We start from the raw sequence: 18,469 nt of genomic DNA, 5'->3' as shown, positions 1-18,469 counted from the left end.
CCAGGCTGCCCTTTGTAATAACTGGCACTTCCTTGTGGCCTTCATAGTCAGGAAAAACAGTGAGGACATGATTTGCCCCAACCAGCGTGGCCAGTCTTGCAGGTTCCGGCGAGGCTGATGGGGAATTAGGAAAATAAAGACTCACACACGTAGATTTTGAAGATGAAGCTGGGGTCAGGTGGAGTGCTGCTCTCTGATAGAGAAGCAGACCTAAAGAGTTAAGCCAGCAAGCTTTATTTATATGTGTCTCGTTTGCAGGTTAGACTATGCAAGACTCAGACAGTTAGAGGGCTAGAGACATCTATGCATCTTCCACAGTTGCAATGTGCAATGTCAGGAGCTTTGTGTGGCGCTCAAGGGGGCCCATGGTTTAAAGGTCCGTTAGGCAGACAGGCCGGGGAGTGGTGGAGCTGGTGAGACGCTGTGGTTGTCTGACAGGAGAGTTCCTCTATTCCCAGGAGCTGTGAGCCTGAGATCAAGGTCGAGGCTGATAAGACTCTTGCACGGAGCCTCCTCATGCAGGGCATTGCCACAGCAGCTAGGCATCCTGCACCCTCGCACAAGAACAGTCCCAGGCACCAGGTGCGCCACGGCCATGAGGTCATCAGAGACCCCAATCTCAGGCACTGCTCTCCCATTTTCTGTCACAGCTCTCCACAGTGATTGTCCCTGGGTTTCCCATGGGGAGAGCCCAGGGTCAGGGAGTGACCTATTCGGGTTGGGTCACATGCCTATGGCTCCTGTCACTTCCTTGTGACCTTGATGGTCAGGGCACTGGTTACTTGGGTGCAGACTGGAGAGCCTCTGGGAGCATGTTGGGGCCTGGGAGGACGCTGGATGGATGGTTCCCCACGGCACAGGTGGGTGTGGACGCTGCGTGGTGTGGGTTTAGCCAAGCATCAAGATTTCTGAGGCCCTGGAGCTGTTCCTGTGCTGAGCAGAGCTGTCTCCTCACCCTTGGTCCCGAGGCCCCCAGCCTCCCCCTGGGCTCCAGGAGCCTGCGCTTGGAGCTCAGGTGTCGGAGCTGAGGGCTGGGGTCTTGATGCCCGAGTCCTGGCCACTCCCAGAAGTTCCCAGTGCTCTGGCCACGTAAGGCTTCCTGATCCACCATCCCAGCACCTCTAGGCCATCCCTGTGTCCAAGACACTCCTGACCCTGCCTGGGCTGCTCGCGGAAGGCCCTCCTGCTGGGTGGGGAAGTGTCCAGGGAATCTTCTGGTGTAGCTTGAGGTTTGGGAAGAGAGCCTGGGTCAGTGCAGGCTGGTGAGCTTCAGCAAGCTGTGCCTTGGACCTGGTGGCCCAGAGGAAGGGCCAGCGTCTACCCTGAGATGCAGGTTCCTCTCAGGCTGAGTGCACGGCTGACAGACAGACAAACGTCTGCACCCAAGTTACCAGCGCCCAGACAAACAGAGCCTTCCAGCAACCTCGGGGGTGGGGGCGGGGGGCAGCACAGGTCCACCAAGGCTCTTGCTGGGGACAGCAGGTCCTGCCGTGCCTGGCGTGCTCCCGGTGGCCTCTCCAGCCAGGAGCTCCCGAGGCGCCGGCACAGGCAGTGTCCCCTAAATTAGCTCTGGGGCAGCAGAAGATGGGGGGTGATGGGAAGAGGACTGGGGAGCATGTGTCGCCAAACAGGTGGAAATGAGGTCTCAGGGTGCCCTCATGGTGCCGAGGTCGGGGGTCGGGAGCACTGCTGTCCCCGGCCTTGCCGATGCTCTGGTTTGCTTCAAGGACCCTCACCTGGCGGCAGCAGCCTCTCCAGAACCAAGGGCCCAGGTGGGCTCCAGGGCCTCCGGCCAAGGGGGGTTGTGACGGTCCAGAGTCCTTGAGGGTGGGGGACACAGGAAGAGCAGACACCCACGTGCCCATCACTCGTGCTGTCCTGGGCTCCAGGAGGCAGCCGCTCTCCTCCTGGGTCAGGGGACCCCCTCCCCCTCTTCAGGATTGGGTCTGCTGCAGGGTCCAGGAAACGGGAGGAAGGGAGCCAGCCCCAGCCCCCAGCAGAGGTTCCAGGCCTCCAGCCCCTGAGCGGTCCCTGCAGTGTCCCTGTCCTCCTGGGGGACAGGGCAGCTTGCTTCCCTGGGCTGGCCCTGCAGGTTGGGACGCTGGCCAGCAGTTGTGCCAGTTGTGGTCCATGGACAGGAATGAGGCACCTCCTTCTGAGGGCAGGACTGGGCAGGGGGGTCCTGCCGGCCCCGGGCCCCTGAGCCAGTTCCCCTCCAGAGACGCGTTTTCCAGCAGAGGTGAGGTGGACACAGCCGTCTTAGCTGCTCTTGTGGGCACCCTCAGCCACAGAGCCCTTGTGACTTCAGAGATTGCCACTTCCGTGTGGAAGTTTCCAGAACACCCCACCCACCCCTGTGGCTGCCAGGACCCTGTGGCTGTGTTTCTGCTCCCCCTCGGGGTCACAGCCTGCTCCTGGGTCCACGCGCCACTTAGAGTGTGTTTCCTACTAAAATAGCATAAAATTACATCCTGTCGAGTTAATTAAGCCCCTTCGCGACTCCGGGGGCGCTGGAGGGGCTTCCAGGGTCCACAGAGCCCGACTCGCGTTTCTGGCACCTTCTGATGCAGAGCAGCCCTGTCAGGGCATCTGCAGTGGTTAATTAGGCCCCTGCCTAGGCTGGCCAGGGTCCTCGGGGTCCCAGGGGCCGCGGGGCAGGAGCCGCCTGGGCCAGGCTGCTGGAGTCCCTGCCCCACAGCCCTGGCCCTGCGCACTCAGCCCCTGGGGTCTCGGCCATAGAAACGACTCCCTCTTGACGACGGCATCCGAGGTCCCCATGCCAGCAGGGTCCCCATGCCGGTCCCTGACTGCCCACTTGGGACGATCTGGGCTAGCTGGAAGGTCAGTGCAGACCCCTCCTCCAGGAGGCCTGCAGCTCCTGGTCTCCAAGGAGCCGCCTCTCTGTTCTCTTTTTCTTTTTGGTATTGGGCATCAAACCCAGGACTGCTCCGCTCTGAGCTGTATCCCCAGTCTCTTGTTTATTTTGAGATGGGGTCTCACTAAATTGCCAAGGCTGCGATCCTCCTGCCTCGGCCTCCTGAGTCAGTGGGATTCTAGGTGCGCACCACCTGACCCAGCCTCTCTGCCGCCTTCTGTGCTCATTGTTTAATTCTAAAATGTGCAGAGGGTACTGTTGTAAACCCGCCTCTCCCCCAGGCAACGTGGATGTTTGTCAGCTGCTTCTGATCATCTTTTTGAAGGGCTAGAACGTTCCAGAAGCAGAAGGTGTCTTTTGTACTTTGGCTCTGCCCCACACCCGGCATGGTCCTGCGGTGCTGACCATGTGGGTGGTGTCAGGCCTGGTGGGGGCAGTCACTTGTGTTCAGGTCCTTGGTGCGCTTTTGTCTGTGGAGGGGCTCAGGCCTCAGGCAGGGATCCATCTAATGGCTCTCGCCATTGCTAAGGGCAGTTTTTGTTTTGTTTTGTTGGTGCTGGGGTTGAACCCGCCGGCACTTAACTGCTAAGCCACATCCTCAGCTCTTTTCTATTTTTTATTTTGAAATAGGGTCTTGCTAAGTTGATTAGGGCCTTGCTAAGTTGCTGAGGCTGGCTTTGAACTTGCAATCCTCCTTCCTCAGCCTCCTGAACGCTGGGATTACAGGCATGGCCACCAGACCTGGCACTAAGGGCAGCTCTTAACACAGCCTCTGGGCCAGGTGCCTCCCACCCTTCCAGTGGGGAAGGCAGTGCTCGCTCCCCTGCTTTGGAGATGAGCTCAGAGGGACTGAGCATAGGCAGCTCCGTGGCCTGTCCACGGCTCGCCCGTGCCGTGGCTGTGTCCTGCATGGCTGTGAACCGTGGCTGGAGGAGGCAGGCAGCCAACTAGTCGGGCTGACAGGCATTTCCCTGGGCCATCAGGAGGACTCCAGCTGGGTTGGCGGGAGCTTGCGGTCATAGGAGTGTGCATGCTGACTGGGGTGCAGAGGCCAGGCCCAGCCACCTTGCGCCAGCACAGCAGCGCATGGAATGGGCTTCTTCGTTCCTGAAGGTGGTAAAGGCGGCGTTGGGTTTCATCTGTGAATAATAAACTGGTTTCACATGGCAGTCAGCATGGTGCTTATGTTGTATTAATATTTATCAGTGGTTATTGACGCGCGGCTGGCTTGTTATCTTTGCCCACATCGCAGCAGTTCTGTAAAGATGCAAGGAAAATTGCAACCCAGGAGCAGCCAGCGCCCTTGCGCACACCACCCGCAGGCAGCCGGGGCCACTTCCCCTGGGGCTGCTTCCTCACTTCCCTTACCTGGCAGGGTGACGGCAGTGCCCCGGGAGTGTGGGGGCCAGAGCCCTGGCCCTGTGAGCTCAGCAGGCACCGTCCCCTGTGGCACGGGGATGCAGAAGCAAGAATTTGGGGGCTGTGTTCCTGCTGTCCTGGGAGCCCCACCCAGTGAGTGTCCTGCGGCCAAGGTGCCTTGGCTAGACCCCAGTGTCCTCTGCCTATTGCCACCTCCCAGGCCAGGTTAGTTGTGTTCAGTGGAATATTCTGGAATATGGGGTGCTCAGGATCAAGGTTCCTTTCCTCTTCCTGTAAGGAAGTCTGGCTGCAGGGAATTGTCCCCAAGTGCAGAAAGCTCTGGAGAAGGGTATCCCAGGTGGGACTCCAGCCTGTGTCCCCTGCCGTGACCATGACCACCTGCAGGGTGGTGTCTGGCAGCCTCCTCGGGCAGTGAGGGTCTGGTGACCGTGTTTGTTAATGGAAAATATGTCCTATTCCCCTGCCCATCTGCGGAGCCTGGGGGAGCCAGGCCCCTCGTCAGATGGCAGCATCAGGAGCCCCCGTCCTGCAGGGGAGTGGACAGTGCCATAGAGGACCCTGAGTCTTGGGATGAGGGACAGGGTCGGAGAGGCGGCACCCGCCTGGAATCGGGCTGGGGCGGGAGCAGCCAGCAGAGCCAGCAGCCACCGCGAGTGCTATATGCTGGTGAGTGACAGCAGGGGACTCACCGTGGCATCCAGAGCTCTGGAAAGCCCACCAGGCAGGGTGTGGGGGGAGCCCCGAGGAGGGCCATCAGGGCAGGGGAGGTGGAGCATGGCCTCCCTGGAGCAGCCAGAGGGGCAGGGTGGCGGTGGGTCTGCTGCTGGCCCCTGGGAGAGGAGGGTTGCATGGGCTGCAGGCCAGTGACCAGGACGACAGTGGCCACAGCATGAGGCCGGAACCCGCAGCCCGTCTTGGAGATGCATGTGGGAAGGCACAACCCAAGGGGAAGGTCGCGTGCCGTGGGCTTCACGTGGGTGTAGGGACACACCTGCGATGTCGTCTAAGAGGAAAGGTCTGTGTCACTCCCGGTTCTAGAGGCTCCGTCCAGGATGACTCTGGGGCCCTGGTGGGGTGCTGGGTGGCAATGAAGGGGAGCGCGCCAGAGCCAGCTGTCACCGAGTGAGCCGGTGGGCGAACGCAAGGGGCAAGAAGAGGAGACTGGGGTCCCACAATCCCTTCGGGGCCCCCCAGGGATGCAGCGGCTTTCAGCAGGCCCCTCTGGAGGTCCCAGCACCTCCCGGTAGCACCACCCGGGGGACAGTCTTTAACATGTGGACCTTGGGGGCCACCTGCATGGGCTGACCCAGGGCTGTGCCGTCCGTCTTCGGTGTGTGCCCTGATCGGGCCCCAGGTTGGACCTTCCCCACTGCCCCACTCTCTCCTTGTGGCATTGCCACCCCGTTCCAGCCTGGGAAGCTCCCTGTCCCTCAACCCAAGACTCAGGGTCCTCTGTGGCACTGTCCTGGCTCTGGATGCCACCCCTTGAACCCTCGTGTGCCTGCAGGTGACAGTGAGAAGCACCATGTGGTCTCACCTGGTTCCTGTCGGAGTCAGAGTCTGCGCCCACTCGTTCCTGCCGCAGCTTCTGGCCGAGCCCCTGGGGCACGGGAAACGTTCACAGACGTTTCCAAGCCACTTGCAGCTTCTGCAGACCACGGACTGCTCTGACACCTGCCTTGTCCCGCCTGTCCCCACCCGTCTGGGCTTACCCGCGTGACTCAGCTAATGCAGGACAAGTGGGAAATTACCTGACCTTTATGGGCCTCTTTTTCATATTAAAATGCTGGAGCTGTAGAGGCCGTCACGGGAGCTCATTCGTCTTGACAAACGAACAGCCATAACTGACCTGGGCTGGCGGGACAGCCTGTGAGGTGGGCGCCTGCCGAGGGCGTGAGCTCCAGCGCTGGGCAGGCCGCCCTGCCAGGTCAGCGTCTTTGCTGGTTAAGGAGAGGGTTCCCAGGACGTGAAAGAGCGCACTTGGGGTGGCCTTGGAGCAGAGAGCTGGCAGAGGGCGCCCAGAAGCCAGTTCAGCGTGGAGAGGGAACTGGCCGGGGAGCGTGGTTGGGGTGCTCGGGAAGGGAGCCCGCCGACTGGGCGAGGTGGAGGGACCCTGCCCGGCAGCCCTGTTTGTCACATTCCTCCCAGAACCACAGGGACCAGGTGCTGGGACTCGGGTCCTCACGTCTCAGGGCTCGGGGCCCTGGGTCTGGCAGGTTTCCCAAGGGCCTGGCTTGGGGGACCTGGGGTTTCCTGAAGAGCTGCCGGGCACCAAACCCTGGGCCGGGGTTCGGATTCAGCTGTGGGCTGGTGGACGTCAGGCGCTTCCTTGGTTGCAGGGTCCACGGGTGCATTGGCGGCCCGGGAGGCACTGTGGGCTCTGGGGACCCGCGGGTGCGTGGACTGCCCGGTGGCAGGCTGTTTGTCCCCTGGGAGCCCGGTGTTGACACAGGTCCAAGCAAGCCCTCCCTGCCTGCTGTCCCCCTCCTGCTTCCTGCCCCTTCCCCTCCCTGAGTGAAAACCCCCAAGGTGGATGGACAGGACTCTCCAGTGTCCCAAATCTGCAGTCTCTAGTCCTGAGCAGACGCGAGGGCTCAGAGCCGTGGACACTGGCACTCGCAGGACACACGGGTGCAGAGGCAGGAAGTGCCCGGAGGAGCAGAACCCCTGGAAACTCAGAGCTGGTGCAGTGACACCAGAGCCAGATGAGGGCGACCGTCGCCCACACAGCACAGGAGCCCTGTGGGCAGAGCGGCGGAGCACACGGAGAGCCCGCAGAAGGCCGGCACGCCTGGCCTCGACCCTGGTGGGCTGGACTGAAGGAGGCCCAGCTCCTGCCTGCCCCCCACCCCTGGGGCTATGTCACAGGCAGGCCAGGGCCGGCAGGCAGGGCCTGTGCGCACATGGCCTTGTGGAAGAGGGGGACTCACTGGGGACAGTGTCCACGGTACCAAGGAGACGCCTCCCACAGCCCCGCCTCTTCTCAGCGAGAGCGTGGGCAGGGCTGAGGTGACCGACCTGCTCTCCTGCCTGCACCTCCCGCGAGGAACCTAAGCCACCCCGCCTGCGACGCCCCTCCGCGGCCGGCTGTTTGGGGTGTTCTCTGAGTTGCACACTGAGCTCCCCCTCCCTCGTGTCCAACGTGCGTTTCCGGTCAGTGTGGAGGGCTTGGAGTCACGGGCAGGTGGCCAGCTTGCAGGATCTGTCAGCAGGCAGGGGCGGGCAGCACCCATCCTCCTCTGGAGAAGGGGCTCTGCGGCCGAGACCCTCTGCTCTGTCACTGGGGCGTTGGTGAGTTCTCCTGGGCGTGCAGAGATCCTGGGTGGAAGGGCGTGAACGCGTTTCTCACAGCTTTGTCGAGGCGTGATTGACACCGCGGGTCATGACAGTTGGTGCTGGGGTTTGGGTCTTGAATCCCCCCAGAGCCCGTGGGTTGGATGCCTGGTCCCAGCCTGTGGTGCCACTGGGAGGTGGGGCCCAGTGGAGGGGCTAGGTCCTGGGCGGGCCTTGAAGAGGATCCCGGGGCCCCCAACACCGCTCACCTCGTTTCCCGGGTGCCCGACTTGAACTGCCCTCCCCTGCTGCCCCCGGCTGAGTGACCATGGACGGAAGCCCTTGAAACTGGGAGCCAAAATAAACCCTTCGTCCCATGCAGGTGGTCACCCCACGCGGAGCGAGCCTGGAAGCTGGGCGTAGTGACCTGTGGGCCATGCGCACGGTGGCACGCGTGGAAATGCCTTCACGCCAGAAGCCCCCTCCTGCTCTTGGACTCCATCCCTCCCCCAGCCTCCCGCTGTCCTCCACAGAACTTGAACTGTTTTCTGTCACCTTGGACTGTACTTTTCAGAATTTTGGATAAATGACGTCACACCGTATCCCCCTTTCCTCTCCCTCCCTCCCTTGTTTTCCGTTTCTTTTTCTCCCGTGCTGGGGTGGGGCCCGGGGGACGTGCCAGGCCAGCCCTCCTCCATGGGCCTGCTCCGGTCACTGCCGCGCGCTCTCCACCCTGGGGACAAGCATGGTCTGTCCTGCCGAGGCTCGCGTGGACTGTCTCTGGCTCAGGCGTAGCCAACACAGCTGCTTCAAACCCTCCTCTACAGGTCCCCGGGTGGACAGGTGCGGAGAGCAGAGCAGGTGTGAAGCAGCTCAAGAGCCCGTCCACACAGGGGACCTTGCTTTTATTGAGCTGTGCTAGTTCTTCCCCTTCTCCCCTGTGAACCTGGGTTTGATTGGCACTTTGATTGACAGCTATATTGGATCAATTTCCTTCCTCTCCCTGCAAAATGCACAGGAGGAGCACCCTGCAGTACTGATTCGTTAACTAGCAACAAGTCAACCTGAGGTTCACCCCGCCACGATCAGGACATGCGCTTTAGGGGCTTGGGTCCCCCTTAAGGTCACCTGATTTCTTCCCTGTAACTGCACGATGGCTCCTGTTCCCTCACAGAGGGGGCTTCGAGTGGCATTGGGTGGGGCCATAGCCCTCCCTGATGCCCTAGCCCTGCTAGGAATGGAGGGACTGAGCCTCGGGACATGCCATGTCCATTCAGGCTGCTGTCCAGGTACTGCGCAGCGAATGTCTGTCGTGGACTTCCTCCCGGTTCCAAAGCCAGAATGTGAGCTCAAGGTACCAGCTCATCAGGTTCCTTTGAGGGCTCTTCCTGGCTTGCAGACGGACCCCTTTGTGTGTCCTCAGTGGAAGAGACGAGGAGGCAGAGAGCAGCTCTGCACCTGCCGAGGCACCTGTGCTAATCGCCTCCCAGAGGCCCTGGCTCCCCGGCCTCACACGGGGACTGGGGTCCCCACAGGAGCCGGGGCAGATGTTCAGCCCATAGCAGTGGGCGTCCAACTGTGAGAAACTACTGGACGGTCTGCAAGGTGACAGGAGGCGTGCGTGGCCCAGGGGTGGACATGAGCGCTCCGCTTGGTCGGACTCTTCTTTCAGCCGTGTGAACAGGCGTGCACAGGCGTGCACGGTGGCCTCGTGGTGGGGTGATTAAATCATGGAAAGTAAAGCGCATTTCCCTGGTGACGATGCTCGGTGTCGTTTCATCTACCGGTTTCCCACCAGGGTGTCTTCCTCAGTGAAGTTCTACTCAGGTCTTTGGCTCATCTGTTAAATGGGTTGTTTAGATTGTTGAGTTTGAGGGGTCTCGGGACATCCTGGCCCAGCGGGTGACTTGCCTGGTCGAGTGGGTGCCCCCCCCGTGTGGGGCTTGAGTTTGCAATACACTTTCCACCTTCAGGAGTTTTGAAGTTTGCTTTATTGTTTCTTCTGTGAACTCTGCTTCTGCCACCTCTGTGCCTCACCCAAGGGCTCCTCTTGTGTTCCTTCTGGAAGTCTCTAGTTTTCGTCTTTATATTGGGGTCTCTGAACAGTTTTGTGTGGTTGTCAAGACATGGTCTGGGGGTGAGTGGGGTTCTTTTTGTTTTCATTGTGCTCTTTATTCTAACACTTGGAGACGGTTCCGTCCCCACTAAGCTAATTGTCTTGGCCACCTTTTCAGAAAGAGAATTCACGGGGTGTGGATGCGTCTGGGCGTCTCGTTCCTGTCCACCTGAATGCTGGCTCCACCTGCAGTCCGTAGCTGCCTGGAGGTCTCAGCCAACAGCGTAGTCCTTCCCTTGGTGGTTTTCAATTGTTTAAAATAATTCCATATGTATTTTCAAGTCATCTCATGGATTTCTACCAAGAAAAAGGCCTGTTGAGATTCTGATGGGGTCGTATTAGGTCTGCTGACCTGTTGGGGAGAGCTGATGCCTTAATGGTCACCTCTGGTCCATGGTCAGGGTGTATCTCTTCCTTTACTCGGGTCTTTAAATTCCCCTGCAGTACTTGGAAGATCTCTGTCCAGTGTCACCTGCTGTTGGCTAATCCGCCCGCCCGGCCTTTCTCTCTGATTTGCCCGGGGCAGTTCCTCTCCTGTCTGCCCACCCCGATGTCCACTCTGCTGCTGTTGCCATCCTGTGCCCTTGGCTGCGATGAGCCGGGAGGGGTGTCACAGCCCACCAGGTCGTCCCCTGCCACGGGTGGATATGTACCTAGGGCTGGGGAACATGCCTGTGTTTGGGCCCCTGACCCTGGTTCAGAGCCTCCTGGGAAAACACTGTCCTGTGGCGTCGGCTTCGCCCTCGCAGATGGTGACCACAGCGCTGACTGGACCTGAGGAGGGTGGGCTGGGTTCCCTGGGGAGGGGGTGGGCGTTCCAGGAGTGGTTCACAAAGATGCAGGGACGCTGGAAAATCCCGCAGGTGTCCCTTAGTGATTGAAGGGAAGCAGGCGAGGCCAAGGGTGGTGTTTCCTGGGCTGGTCTTTTCCTTTCTCCATTTTCCGTTGGACGGCTTTTGTGATTATAAATCTTTAAAAATTTAAAAAAAAAGAAAAGAAAAGGAAGAGCAGGTCCTGCTGCCGGAGCGTCCCCGGGCGGGCTGGGGGGCCGGGGGGCCGGGCGGGCTGGCCCTGCGCTGCCCACGCCCTCTCTCTTGCAGGCTTTGGGAGCCATCACTGCAGTGCCTGTCTCGGGTCCTCAGGTCAGCTCCCTGCAGAGGTTGGCGGGGCAGGGAGCGGCAGTGCTACCTCAGGTAAGCGCCCCGGGGCCTGGCCTGCTGGCTGTCCCACTGCCCCAGTCCCCAGACCCTGAGCACTGCTGTCTGGGTCCCTCCCTCTGGTGGCCCCTCCTGCCTCCCCTGCCTGTTGGTTAAAGGACACCGGGGACCAGGTCGTGACATGGTGGGGCCAGTTTTTCAGAGAAGTTAACGAGGTGATTTAGTGTCAGAGTTCGATAGGAGAAGCCAGGCCAGACCAGGTGGCCTAGAGAATGTCCGTGTGTGCCGCAGCAGCGTTTGCTGACCAGTGGCTTCTGTTCTGGGTCACAGTCAGAGACGTTTGGGAAGCATCATCAAACCCTGCCCCAGCGTGGCTGAGCACTTGCTGAATACACCACACCCACCAGGGGCCGTGGGCTGCAGAGGTGACCCCAGCCCCTGCCCGTCCTGGGCTCGAGGAGGCAGAGGGGCAGCTGCCCTGGGCTCTCATCCCCATGGCAACGTTCCCTGCGTGCCCACCTGTGCTGGTCCCTGGGGCCCTGCCCCCGAGAGGCTCAGGGTCTCAGGAGAACAGGCCCCTGGACCCGGGTGATCAACCTGGTGGGGAAGATGCACAGAGCTGGAGGCCCTGAGATGGCCTGTGCCCACCAGGGGATCGGGAGGGCTCCCTGGGCAGGGGTTGAACTGGGCCTCAGGGTGGGAGGGTGCTGCAGGGGCAGGGGGAGGGGGAGGCAGGTCCCAGAGAGAGAGCACCCAGGAGGCGCAGGTGAGGAACTGAGGCCGGGCGGTGGAGAGGCCAGAGTCCGTCTTCCTGGCCCTGAGAGGGGAGGCTGGAGTGAGCCGGAGGGGAGAGGCTAACGGGCCATTGGGGGGCTTGGGGTGGGGCCACGGCGTCGTCCCCACAGTGCCTGTCCACACTGGGGAGCTGTGCGGGGCTCTGCAGCGGGGCAGGGTTGGGATGGGTCTCCAGGGACAGGTCTGGTGAAGGCTGGGGCTGTTCTCTGGGGGCTGTCACTTCAAGCACACCCTCCCTGTGAAAGTTGGGGCTGACACTCTGCGGCCCTGGCGGAGCCCCTCGTGTTGCGGGGTGGGGAGGTCTGGTTGGCTGAGGACCCACCATGGCAGGGAACAGCAGGGCCACCAGACCCAGGACACTGAGAGGCACAGACATGATGCCCACCTGACCAGCCGCACCTTGGTGACCTGCCCCCCAGGTCCAGGCCTGTGCAGGAGCTGCCCTGACCCTTCCTCCATGTGTCCCTAGAGGCAGGCGAGGGGAGTCCGAGGGCCAGCACCATGCTGTGGCCTTCTCTCATGCTGCCCAGGCCCCAGTCCTGGGCTCAGGTCGCACTGCCCAGTGTGACAGCACCACATGTGGATGTTCCCCAGGCCCGGCTCCCCCGTCCGTCCATCTCCCCGTCTGTGCCTCGGCCTCCTCCCCTGGGAGTAGACAGACACCTGCTGTGGCCTGGCTGTAGGGGCTCAGTCACGATGGACAGGTCACATCCCTGCTGCAGGCCCCTCCTCTGCGTCTCCAAGGAGGTGATCCCAGTGGGCCTCCTGGGGCTGGGGCCACCTCGGCTGTGGGACAAAGAGAGGGTTCAGGTTCACTGCTGGGGGCTGATGGTGGGAGGGCAGGTGACGGAGGCTGGTGACAGCTGTCACGTGTGTACCTCCTCTCACTACTCCAAGTCACAGGGAAGGGACTCAACCCAGGGACATTGAGTGTCCCCTAATCCACCCAGGTCCAGGAGGACCAGGATGGCTGCAGAGGACCTGACTGGAGCCTTGCCCTGGGCCACGTGGCAGGCGCCTGCCGCTCGCCATCATCTCTCCTGTCCCCAGACTACTCGGGGTGACCGAGGTGCCAGTTAGTGGCACAGTTCAGTGGCCCCAGAGGAGCCCAGCAGAGTCACCCAGCTGAGAAGCAGAGGGGAGGGCACAGTTGCAGGCCTGCTCCCGACCAGAGGGGACCTGGCGGCCTGGAGCCACGTGCACCTGCTCTCCCGCTTCCCATTCCCTCCTCCCTATCCTTGGTGTTCGCTCGTTGGGCTGGAAGGAGCCTGCTGGGCCAGAGCGGCTCCCTCTGTGGTCACTGCCTGCCCAGTCAAGGCAAGTGGTGGACAGAGAGCACCAGGAGCCTCAGGGCCGAGGTCTCATCCTCCGAGAGACCCTGGGCAGGTCCCGGGCAGTTCCAATGGCCTCCATTCCCCTCCAACATGGGACATCTCAGAGCCAGGGCTGCTGGCTACTGCTGGGCCTTCATCACCTGCTGTGTCCGTCTGTCTGTCTGACCGTGCACCTGTCCCTCTCTCCCAGGTTAGGCCAAAGACTCTGATTCCAGACAGCCTCCCCGTCACCCCGGGCAGGGACCGGCCACCCAAGCAGCCCCCAACATTCCAGAAGGCCACTGTGGTCAGCATCAAGAACCCTAGCCCAGCCCTCCCCACCGCCAACAACACCGTCAGCCATGTGCCAACGCCCGGCGGCCAGCCCCAGGCCCTTGCCGAGCCCACTGCCATCGCCTCGCCCCTGAGCAGCGCCGGGGTGGCCTATGCCATCATCTCCACCTCCCCCAGCAATGCTGCCGCCATCGCCCCCAGCACCGCCGTGCCCGTGGTCAGCGAGAGCCTCCAGGTGCAGCCCCTCCTCATCAGTGCCGACAGCAAGGTGAGTGCCCCCCAGGCCGGGGACCTGCCCACTTACGTGAGGCCTGGGGACACAGCCACGTGGCCACACGCAGAAGGCCCCAGGCAGGAGGGACTGGCTAGCGGGTGGCCGGGTGGCCAGCGGATGAATGGGTGTGTGTGGAGGGTGTGTGGGTGCAGGGAGGTGACGTCACGCAGGGGACGTAGGGCCAGAGTGACCAGGTGTGATGGCAGGAGGAGGCCCACTCCACAGGCCGTGGACCAGCCAAGGGGACGGAGGAAGGAAGTGAGGCTGCGTGGGTTGGCCAGGGCCGAGAGCCACTGGCCCACGCGGCAGTCACCGGGTTCATGGGAACCACTGATGGAGCCCGGGATGCTGCCCGTCCTGCTTTCCACACCCTGGTGCCTCGGCAGGACATGTCCTGTGGCTTCTCACCCAGGTTTAAAGCTGAACTTGATGTCCTCTCCCGGTTCCCCTCGGAGCTCCTGGTGGCCGTGCTGTCGGAGGCCTCTGGCCTCTTGGCCTCCCATCCCTTTGCCAGGCTGTGCCTCTGGCTCGGGGCTGATGCCCGTGGCGTTCCCCCACATGAGTTGGTGCCATGTGGCCAGGGAACCCCGTCGGTGCCTGCGTCCATTTCAGAGCTCATTCTGTTGTGGGCCCTCCCCCGACTGGCAGGACCCTCAGAGCCTGGAGTGGTGGTTGCCGTGGACGGCTGGTGTCCCCAGGTGTCCCCAAGTGTCCCCGATGCAGACGGCTGCCTGGTGGACGTTCCCTGCCGCCTCTGTCTCGCTGCGGCCCGCCGACGTGAGCGCTGGGCTGAACGCCTTCCGCTCCTTCAGTCGGCTCTCGGGCCTCGCGGTCGAGTCTTCTGATGACTGAGCCGAGCGTCGTCCTGTGACCTCCTCGGGGCCGCTTTACGGCAGTCTCTCTTTCCCGCAGGAGAGTTTAATATTTTCCTTCCCTTGAACATGAAATGAGGCATTTTTTCCTCTATTCAGGAAATTTGGGGTTTTAAAAAATGTGATACGTAGAACAAAGAGCTTCCCCTGAGCCAGCAGAAAACAGAATACATTTCTCTTCCTGCTCAGGAGCCAGACTCCTAAGAGTCACCGTGTTCTCAGGGAAATAAAAGCCAAAGCAATTCAGGTGGTTGCGGCTGAGCCGGACCCTGGGGGCTGGCCTGGTGAATTCCTCTTCCCTGACCCAGGAGCCACGGAAGACAGCGAGCTCCCAGGCCCTGGCCCAAGTAAACAAGATAGCAGCAACGCCGGGGGCCAAGTCCTGCCCAAGGCTGGCCGACCTGGTGCCCGGGCAGTGCTGACCCCGCTACCCCTTCCCCAGCCCCCAGGGGCTTGGCTGGGCCTCTCAGGGCAGAGCCCTGCCCCCCTCAGAGGCAGTGGTCTGAGGAGGGTCGAGGGAGGAGTGAGACCCTCTGGGCCTCCATTCATTGGCATTTGAGCTAGGGATGGAGACCACCCTCCCTGGAGTCCTGTGGCCTGAATCCTCACAGCCCACCCTGAGGTAGGCATTGCCAGGGCCCACCACAAGGAGGCTCAGAGAGGCACAGTGACCTCCTCAGGGCCACACAGCTAGGAAATGGTGGGACAGGTTCGAACCTGGCACCTCCTGCTTCAGGTCCGGCACCTCTCCTGCAGGACTCTCGTGCTCAGGGGAAGCTCCGTCAGAGGCGCAGGCCCAACTCAGGGTGGGTGCAGACGCTTCCTCCTCTGTGACCTGCCCTTCAGGTTGCCCCTGGGCCCTCCGCCCCCCTCCCCACCAAGCTCCTCCCCCCTCCGTGCCCCTCACCCCTCACCCCTGCCCCGTCTTGTAGGTCATTATTATTCAGCCTCAAGTGCAGTCGCAGCCCGAGAGCTCGGCAGAGCCGCGGCCGCCCACAGAGGAGCCATCTCAGGGAGCTCAGGCCACCAGGAAGAAGAAGGAGGACCCGCCCCCCAGCCAGGAGAGCCCCGAGGTAGGACCGCCCTGGGGGGTGCCTGGCCACGGTGGGGACAGCGTCACCTGGGGATGGTCCCTACCTGCCATGGCGTGGCCGTCCAATGCGGGGGGTCAGGGGACTGCTGCCAACTGGAGACTCGGGTCCCTGGGATGCACTGGTGGTGTGGCAGTGTGGGGCAGTGGTTGGCACGGGTTCTGGTGCCATTGATTCAGCCCGAGCACCGGCAGCGGGCTCGGCAGGACTGCAGGCAGATCACGTGCGTCTTCTCATCTCTCCGGGGAGGAATGAGGCCCCCTTCCTGGGGGGCTGGAGGATGCTGGGTTGTCAGGCAAACCCCCCGCCCCCCCTATCAGGAGAGGTGCCCACTGTCCCCAGAGCCCCAGCCATGGCCCTGCTGTCCTTGGGACCTTTAGCCTAGGAGAGGATGGGCTCCTCTGGGTAGCACATGGGGCTAGCTCAGCCCCTGCCTACTCTCTGCCCATGACCAGAGCTGAGGGTCTGGGGTCTTAGGACACATCGGGACTGAATCCTGGATGACCTGCATACAGGCTGCCAAGATGGGGCTTTGTTCCTCAGGTACTGGGGAGCCACGGAGTGTCTTTGAGCAGGGGAGTGATTTGAGGTGCACAGAAAGCCCCTGAGGTGGCTGCTCAGTGAGGCCTCAGTGTGACCCGAGTCTCCTGTGGCCCCGTCCCTGGTGGTCTCAAGCCACACCGTCAGTGCCCTGGCAGCATCTGAGCCCCTCCTGTGCATGGTGAGGGCTGGCTGCCTCGCTGCCCGAGGCTCCCGGAGGTTTGGGGCTCCTGTGGTCTTCCAGAGGCTTCTCTGGGCGGGCTCTCTGAGGTCAGTTCGGATGTTCATGCAGCGACTGTGCCTTTCACTGATTGTGTCATTGCACCCAGTGACACCGAGGTGTGAGGAGTGAGCTCCTCAGGAGAACCTGAGGACAACACGTCGGGGCGAAGACCCCCATCACAGCTGCTTTTCAGAGAGGGCCACGGGGCCTTGTGCCGTGGGGCTCCGCCAGACGTGGGGACGTCCCTGAGGAGTCGGCCTGAGGAGCACTCGCTGCCGAGCAGTAGCCCAAGCCCCAGGAGCCGGGCGGGTGCCCAGGGCCCTGGTCTGGGCGAGACGTTGTACAGGAGCAGGGTTGGCTGTTGATGAGGCTGCCGTGTGGGGCCAGGGCGCCAGGGCGCGGCTGCAGCAGCCCAGGAGAGGCAACGGGGGACCTGGGGGAGCCCGTGACCCACAGTGACGCCTGGACCTGTCAGAGGGACACGTCAGTAACCTTCAACCCAGCAGCAGTCATGAGGAGCCGGTGACGTCGGATGGCCACCACCCAGCAGCATGGGGTGGCGACGACCTGTGTGCCCTAGGGAGGTGCTGGGTGCCAGTCGGTGCGGCCCTTGGTGGGCCACTGTGCACCAGGGGCTGTTAGCCTGCTGTCAGATGGGGACACGGGCCAGGAGTAGTGACCAGCCAAGCCGTGGCCACCAGGCCTTCTGACCCAGGAGACATTGTCCACTGTGCAGCTCTGGAGAGGCCACCTCCACCTCTGGTCATGCAGGGCTGAGGTGGAACTGCGGGACAGTCATGCAGAGCAGACTGCTGCCGGCCTCCTCCCCGCTGGGCCTCCTCCCCGCTGGGCCTCCCGGCCCTTCCTCCAGATGAAGATGGTGGTGTGGAGACCCCGCCCCTGGCCTTCCCAGGGTCTGGCGCTGGCCCCGCCCTGCCCACAGCACCCCTGAGGCATTCCGGAGTCAATGCCCTGGGGACCAGGCTGTTGGGAAGCTCCCAATCCAGTCTGCCACCCTCCTCTAGGAGTTGTGTGCTTGTCCCTCTGTCCTTCTCCCAGTCTGGTCATAAGCACGAGGTTGGCTTCTGTCTGTCCCACGCAGAGGCCAGCCTCAGAACGCAGCTGAGCCCCCTCCAGGGAGGTGGGGGACGAGGGGTAAGAGCCGATGTCCATCTGCCTGACTGTCCTCCACGGTCAAGGGCACGGAAAAAGTCATCAGTCCACCTAGAACTTGGGAGGTGTTGCTCCATGAGCCTTCATAGGAAACTGCTCCTGTGCCAACCCGGGCAACCCAGACGCAGCCCGGAACCTCGGCACCAGCATCAGATGCTGAGGAAAACTGCAGGACCAGGATGTCAGGACAGTCACTCACTGGTGGATGGAGAGGAGGCAGGGAGGGGAGGCAGAGGGAGGAGGCAGGAAGGGGAGGGAGAGGAGGGAGAGGAGGCAGGGAGGGGAGTCAGGGAGAGGAGGCAGGGAGGCGGCCAAGCTCTCCATCCCAGCGAGCCACTTGGAACCACTTGGAGCCGGCAATGTGGGAGGGGAGCTGTCCGCACAGCACAGGAGGAGGGGACGGTCCTTCCTGTCTGAGATGATGGGGCAGGACCCAAGAGAAGTAGAGAAAGCCCCGCAGGCGGGGACTCTGCATGCCAGCGGGGCAGCCAGTTCATGCACCTGTCCCTCCCTGGGCCCCAGGGGAACACGGCCCCGTTCATAATAGCAACAGGAAGATCAAATGCCCAGGAATAAATATAGTAAAAATGTTCAGTACCTAACTGAGGCCAAGTTCAAAACCCCTGAAGCTTAAAAAAGGACAGAGGGACCCTGGCTTGGGGTAGGAACATGGTGATGTGAACTTACTTGTCCTAGGTCATTTATGATCTTAACGTCATCCCAGTACATATGCCAGCGCCCCCTCGTTCTCAGCCACCAGCAACACTTCTCAACTTTCCATGAAAAAGTAAGAGGTCATTGCACACCAACTAGAGAGAGGGAGAGGCCAGGAGGTCTGACCACAGAAGGGACTAGAGGCCCTGCGCAGCCTGATGACCACCCGCGCAGCAGCAGCCCCGGGGAGGCGGAGGCTAGGACAAAGTCAGCCCAGAGATAAACCTACGCGACAGTTCAGTCTTCAGTCAGCAGAGGGGAGAGGCAGCGTGCAGGGAGACGGTGTGCAGAGGGGTTGCCATCTGGGAGAAGACCGGCAACCCACGCATAATGCCCTCTGTGCCAGTCTGTATCCCAAAGGGGTCAAAACTGTAGATAT

The 18,469-nt window shown here is 61.9% G+C and overlaps 1 protein-coding gene across 1 annotated transcript in view; it reads left to right on the top strand.

The window, feature by feature from the left end:
• The window catches only part of Phf21b (PHD finger protein 21B), a 69,396-nt gene that overhangs the window by 40,506 nt on the left and 10,421 nt on the right, over nucleotides 1-18,469 (top strand). The window contains exons 3-5 of the mRNA XM_046429735.2: nucleotides 10,745-10,837; nucleotides 13,121-13,471; nucleotides 15,282-15,422. Coding sequence (XP_046285691.1) covers nucleotides 10,745-10,837; nucleotides 13,121-13,471; nucleotides 15,282-15,422 — 585 coding nt within the window. The remainder of the gene's footprint in view (nucleotides 1-10,744; nucleotides 10,838-13,120; nucleotides 13,472-15,281; nucleotides 15,423-18,469) is intronic.

Source organism: Marmota monax, unplaced genomic scaffold (genome assembly GCF_021218885.2).
Source record: "Marmota monax isolate L192 unplaced genomic scaffold, Marmota_monax_Labrador192_F-V1.1 WCK01_AAM20220418_F8-fsc00051, whole genome shotgun sequence".
Classification (NCBI taxonomy): Eukaryota; Metazoa; Chordata; class Mammalia; order Rodentia; family Sciuridae; genus Marmota; species Marmota monax.
Note: the sequence above shows the minus strand (reverse complement) of the source record. Positions and strands in the feature narration are given on the sequence as shown.